Genomic DNA, 6,814 nt, shown 5'->3' with positions numbered 1-6,814 from the left:
GCTGCAGAAACATCTTCCATCAATGCAATCGTGTTTTCTGACACAGAGCATTTAATCTGAGAGTGTTACAGGACCCACTGTTTCAGCCCGATTTGGAACACTATGAAATTCAAAATAATTGTTTTTGGAAGGAGGGGGGGGAGGTGCTATCCCCATGGTTACGGTCCACGGATGAACACCGGAACCTGAGTTCGGAGCAGAGTAGAACGTTCACAAAGTGCATGGAGGGGAGATCTAGATTTTTATCTGATTTTAGAAATCATAAAAAGGAGATGATTTTTAGTTGATAGCTGTTTTCTTCATAATGACGGTATTGCATAAGGAACAGTGACACTTTTGGGTTCACTGACGGTATTGAAAACATATGTAATAATATAATCCATTGCCATTTTCAATGCCATTTCCTTCATCGTTTTTACTAAATTCTTGCTGTACAATAAAAAAAACACTCCTTTTTTTCAGTTTTTGTGTGATATTTAAATGACTCATGCAACACCAAATGAATATTCGTCTTTCTCGTTATAGAATCCTGATGTTGATGAAGTCCCTTTGAGGACGTTGCCTCTCTGATGTGTCAGTGATGGAGAGGCAGCTGAATGCATTGAATCAAAGGCACAGGGAAATATGTCAGTCAGCCATTGTCAAAGACCAAACTAACCCTCACTGTTGGCTTGAATCCATCCTCCCACTGATAATGTCCATTCTTCCATTCGACCTCTTCCTTTTGCTGGATCATGTATTCGATTATGTCATCCACTGTCGCCCTCATCTGATTTATTTTGTGTCCAGAGCTATGAAAGCGTGTGTTTGTGTGTATGTGTGTGTGTGTGTGTGTGTTTGTGTGTGTGTGTGTGTGTGTGTGTGTGTGTGTGTGTGTGTGTGTGTGTGTGTGTGTGTGTGTGTGTGTGTGTGTGTGTGTGTGTGTGTGTGTGTGTGTGTGTGTGTGTGTGTGTGTGTGTGTGTGTGTGTGTGTGTGCTCAAAAGTACTCGTGAGGGTACATGTGTGTGTGTGTGTGTGTGTGTGTGTGTGTGTGTGTGTGTGTGTGTGTGTGTGTGTGTGTGTGTGTGTGTGTGTGTGTGTGTGTGTGTGTGTGTGTGTGTGTGTGTGCGTGTGTGTGTGTGTGTTTGTATATGTGTGTGCGTATGCATTTGCGTGCAAATGTTGAAGTGTGTGTGTGTTTGTGTATACGTACGTATGTGTGTGTCTGTGTGTGTGTGTGTGTGTGTGTGTGTGTGTGTGTGTGTGTGTGTGTTTGTATGTGTGTGTACACATATGTATACGTGTGTGTGTGTGTGTGTGTGTGTGTGTGTGTGTGTGTGTGTGTGTGTGTGTGTGTGTGTGTGTGTGTGTTAGTGCATACCAGCGTTCGTGGCTGGGATGTAATTAATGTAAAGCAGCCCGCCACCTGCGACGTCCATAATGTCACTGCGATATGGAGGGCCGCCCCAAGGGTCTGCATGAATATTTCATCATGTTGGCTGAAGGGTGAGGGGAGAGGCGATGGGGTGGGTGGACAACGGGCGAGTGCTGGAGAACAGCTATAACGAGAAACCATAGGGGTGGAGTTCAGCCAGCCACTACTGTGGGGAAAAGAAGGATGGAGAAGTCATGGGTGGTATAAAGATAGGATGAAGACAGAAGTAGAGAAAAGTCATAAATAATACAGTAATTTATACAGTTCATTGCTTGTACTAGTAATGGTTTCTAGTCCTCATTGCTGCTCCATTACAAAGCTACATCCTCAGTCAATTTAGTGTCCATACTCACCTGGTCGAGAGACACAAGTCAGCTATTCTATAAGAAAGATTGAGATGCTGTCTGTGAATGGTGCAGTTTTAGGTTTATGGGACAATGTCCTCCTTTAAACACTTATGAAGGGACTAGTTCAGAATGAATGAGGTGTCAGCCGCACACTCAATATTTTATGAATAAGGTTAATATATTTAAACATGCACTTTTGATAAGACCCCATCACACTCAAGCTACTTTGTCAAAGGGGCAGCAGCACCTACAATTCATAAATAAATTAAAGCCAGCAATTTAATAGGTTGCAGAAGTAGGTTGTGTTTGACAGGTTGCATTCTGACAGCGTGTCTCGTGTATCCTATTAAAGTTATAAAAGATTGGCTCCGTGGAGTTGAATATACGCGGGAGGAAGAACGCTGAACATCAGCTGTACTCAGGTCCTCTGGAGAGTGCAGAAGTAAAGAGTGGAAGGGAGGACAGGAGAGATGAGGAGAAAAGAGGGGAAGGGAGGACAGGAGAGATGAGGAGAAAAGAGGGGAAGGGAGGACAGGAGAGATGAGGAGAAAAGAGGGGAAGGGAGGGGAGAGGAGGAGATAAGGGGGGAGAGGAGGAGAGATGAGGGGAGATGTGAAGAGGAGGAGAAAGGGTAGGAGGAAAGAGGAGAGATGACGGATGGCGGTGAAAAGGAGAGACGTAAGAAGGAGAATTAAGAAAAAGCGGAGGAAGATAAACAGTTGGAATTGGAAACAACACACTTACACATACATACACACACACACGCACACGCGCACGCACACACACACACACACACACACACACACACACACACACACACACACACAGACACACACACACACACACACACACACACACACACACACACACACACACACACACACACACACGCACACTCAGTGCAGAGTTCCATCAGCTCTTTAAAGCTGCTCTAGGTAAGATTAAAGTGTTGTAGAGACATGAAAAGAAAAACATATTTTGGAAATAAACAACAAAAAATGCCCCTACCTCTCTGCCCCCTCTCTCCCAAAGTGTTTCCACCATTGAGAAGGGCTGGATGAAGGCACCTGTGTTGGAGCTTTTATAACAAACCACCCAGGGATGCGATGCCCTCATTGGTCAGAAATGAGCCGGGAGCGACGAGAAATCTAAAGCGGAAACCAGAACAAATGTTCACTCAGAGCATTGCCCCTCCCCTGTAGCTGACGGATGGCTGAGGCCTTTCTTACAAAGTACACTCAAAGAAAATAAATTGTACCGCACCTTTGTGCACGGGTTGTTCCTCCTTTACTCGTTGGTTACATTCATGATAGCACTTTAAGCACCGTAAACAGATTGCAGTGAGTCGTACTCTGTTGGCGCATATATATATATATATATATAAAGAAGTATAGGCTTGATATAGGCCGAGATATTGCTGTGATCCACACAGAGCTGCATCAACGGAGATGATACGTTCCCGACGCTAATAGTTTAATGGCTATTCATTTCCTGTAGTGCTCCGTCTGCAGGGGCAGTCTAGACTCTTTATCCCGGGGGGAGTCGGGCTCCAGAAGGTCGTACAAAGAGGTGTTCCGGACGGTTGCCGTGGCACCAGTGATGTCATCGGTTTCAGCTTTGTCGGGCGGAGTGTAATTTGGGTCACGGTAGAACATCTTGCCCTGGTCCTGTCTCCGTGACAACAGGTGGACGGTGCGAGAGAGACCCGCACGGCACAGCGTTGCTGACCGCCAGGTGCTTCAGGTCATGCGTAGGAGAGAGAGGACAGAGTGCAGTGCAAGCAGCACCAGGCAGGGGCACACACACGCCCTACAGGGTATCGATCCATTCATCAGAACCTCTCTCTCTTGTTATGCACTGGTGAAGGTACTGCTTTGGCCATCGCTCTTTTGAGATTACTTTATTTTTTTCTTTTAGGTTGGCCTATTTCTAAAAAAAATAATAAAAAACGACTCAAACACATAATTGCATTTATAGCCAAGAGTCATCCGTCAAGCGCGATGGAATGTGATTTTGGTTAGGTTTCAGCATATGCTGTCTACCCTTTTTGGTGGAAACCTTTCAACAGCAAAGTGAGGCTTGGCCCTTGACAGCTCCTGCACCACTCAGCCACACCGTGCTACAGCATACGGGGGAGGACTTTGTGTATGCGTGGGTGTGTGTGTGTGTGTGTGTGTCTGTGTGTGTCTGTGTGTGTGTGTGTGTGTGTGTGTGTGTGTGTGTGTGTGTGTGTGTGTGTGTGTGTGTGTGTGTGTGTGTGTGTGTGTGTGTGTGTGTGTTTGTGTGTCTGCGCCCACGGCGAGGTGAAGAGAGAGACATAGAGAAAGAGAAAGATAGTGTGGGTGTGTATGTGTGTGTGGCGGGGGTTTGTTTATGTGTGCACGTGTTTGTGTGTGTGTGTGTGTTTGTTAATGTGTGCACGTGTGTGTGTGTGTGTGTGTGTGTGTGTGTGTGTGTGTGTGTGTGTGTGTGTGTGTGTGTGTGTGTGTGTGTGTGTGTGTGTGTCTGCACCCACGCTGAGGTGAAGAGAGAGACATGGAGAAAGAGAAAGATAGTGTGTGTGTGTGTGTGTGCGTGTGCGTAGGTGTGTGACTATGTCTCTTGGGGCAGCTGGGCTTCATTAAAAGGGGTTATGCGTGTGGAGATTTGAATTATTGATGGAAGGATTGGGAGGAGCGATGAAGGAAGGCAGGATGAGATAAGGGGAACAAAGTTGAAATTTACATTGATGTACCTGACCGTATCGATACATGCTTTTTGCTATCACTGTGCAACAACTAATTAGTTAAACCTTTCGAGATATTACAGATTTTTAACCAATGAACCAACTGCAATCCTACCTGTTATATAATATGTAATACTACCTGTTGATCAACATGCTCATACTGTACAGTTTCACTGCAATTCTCCCCTTATTTCATCCTTTTCAGAATAAAGTCCTGGACATCGATGGAGTGAAGGTTAAGCTTCAGGTAAACACCACAACTACCTGTCTCTGTTTGAAGCGTTCCTATGACGACGCCCCTACCCATAAACAACCACTTTGGCTTTTAAAATCACAAACTGACCTACCATGACCTACCATGACTAACCTCATCCATTTGCTGCTTAAGTCATGCCTTCTGAGCACTTTTCTCGATGTGATAGGATTATCAAAGGGAGGCCCCAATATAATAGTTCATACTCCAGTTTACATTATTACAATGTATAGTATATACGGCATTAATGATCATAATAATAATAATAATAATATTAATATTAATAATGTTATTATATCTCAGGGCGCCTTTCAAAACTCCCAAGGTTGCCTTACAGTTTAGACAAGCAAATACACAAGCAAATATAATTTTTTAATTAAAAAATATACAATATAAACAATATATCCTATTCATTACATTGGCTGGTGAGTGGAGTTAAGTGGGATAGGCCAGTCGGAACAGGTGAGTTTTGATGGATGTTTTGAAGGTGGGGAGAGACTCTATAGTTCGGCTGGATAGTGGGAGAGAGTTCCAGCGGCGAGGGTCAGAGAGGCTGAATGCTCTGAGCCCCATCGTGGACAAGAAGCTCTTCCTGACACAGTCATGACCCTCAGAGCGCGGCTGGCTTAATAATGCAGTGGAGGGAGGATGGCAGAGAGGGGGGGGGGGGGTTGGTTTGAGGATGTGGCGCTAGGCCAGGGGTGATGTTGTGTGTTTCATGAGCCCGTCTTTGCTCTTTTCATCTCCTGCCGCACGTCCGCTGCTGTTCCTCAGATCTGGGACACCGCGGGACAGGAGCGGTTCCGCAGTGTCACTCACGCGTACTACCGAGACGCCCATGGTAAAAGGACAACGCAAACACATACATCGCATGCATGTGCAGAGACACACACACCGCATGCACTCACACACACACAAACACACACACAGAGGCACACCACAAACACACATGTCCTTGATGTTGTCATGTTGTATGTTTTCTGTACACTGTTGTGTTACTAATGATTAAAAAATCACCGAACACCTCAGTGGTAGGTTAAGATGAGCTTGGTCTATGTATAATATGTACAATGAATGTCCAATATAGTCATTGTATTCCATCAAAAACATTGTGGTACAGGATATAATGTTCACTTTCATCACTTCAATCGGAAAAACACTTTTTTACCTTAGTCATAATTCATGCATGTAATGAGTGTCCTAAAGTCTTTTATGTACTCCCAAGGGATGTCAGGGTGACACATTGGGTATTTACAGCTCAAAGTAACGCTTTGATGAATATTTAATCAGTAACCACAGACAGATAAGAGAGTGGGAGAAAGAGAGATAGAGAGAGAGAGAGAGAGAGAGAGAGAGAGAGAGAGAGAGAGAGAGAGAGAGAGAGAGAGAGAGAGAGGAGGAGAGGGGGAGAGAGAGGGAGAGAGGGGGACAGAGAGGGAGAGAGAGGGGGAGAGAGAGGGAGAGAGAGAGAGAGAGAGAGAGAGAGAGATGGTTGTATTTGTGCTTGTATGTGTGAAATGTCAATCTTCTTATCCATTTTTCTATATCTGCGTATAGGTATATATTTCTTCTGTTGGGTACTTTCAAATCTAGCTTACTCCGGCTGGTTCCTTCACATAGCCGATCCTAGCTTCAATCAGACACATCAACTCTCAACCATATCGGAGTAGATAGAATTGAAACGCAAGTCTCAACGCAAGTCTTAGTCCTTAGCACGGCGACCCGGGTTTGATTCCTGCCCGTGGTCCTTTGATATATGTCCTCCCCCCTACCCTCCCATACCTTCCTGTCTAACTCTTCATGAATAAAGCATAAAAAATAAATAAATAAAAAGAATTGAAACACAAGAAAAAGCAACCGACTTGGTTTGGCACTTTTGGGGCCTTGGTGTAGAGTCTGTAAATAGGTGTTGATGGATGTAGATTCCATAGTTGCTGTGCAACAGTTCAAATACTTTTCTAGACTTTAACAAAAGATGTGCAGCTCATGTTTTACATTCTGGACATTGTTAGGCGTGTTTACACACATCTACCCATTTGCTTATCTAACGCACCATTAGATAAGAAAATTGGTC

At 44.6% G+C, this 6,814-nt stretch overlaps 1 protein-coding gene across 1 annotated transcript in view; it reads left to right on the top strand.

The window, feature by feature from the left end:
* Positions 1-4,600: 4,600 nt before the first annotated feature.
* LOC130403995 (ras-related protein Rab-26) overlaps positions 4,601-6,814 on the top strand; it is a 29,051-nt gene continuing 26,837 nt past the window's right edge. The window contains 2 exon segments of the mRNA XM_056608574.1: positions 4,601-4,734; positions 5,515-5,581. Of these exon segments, the coding sequence (XP_056464549.1) occupies positions 4,639-4,734; positions 5,515-5,581 (163 nt within the window). The 5' untranslated portion in view covers positions 4,601-4,638.

Source organism: Gadus chalcogrammus, chromosome 2 (genome assembly GCF_026213295.1).
Source record: "Gadus chalcogrammus isolate NIFS_2021 chromosome 2, NIFS_Gcha_1.0, whole genome shotgun sequence".
NCBI classification, from domain to species: domain Eukaryota; kingdom Metazoa; phylum Chordata; class Actinopteri; order Gadiformes; family Gadidae; genus Gadus; species Gadus chalcogrammus.
Note: the sequence above shows the minus strand (reverse complement) of the source record. Positions and strands in the feature narration are given on the sequence as shown.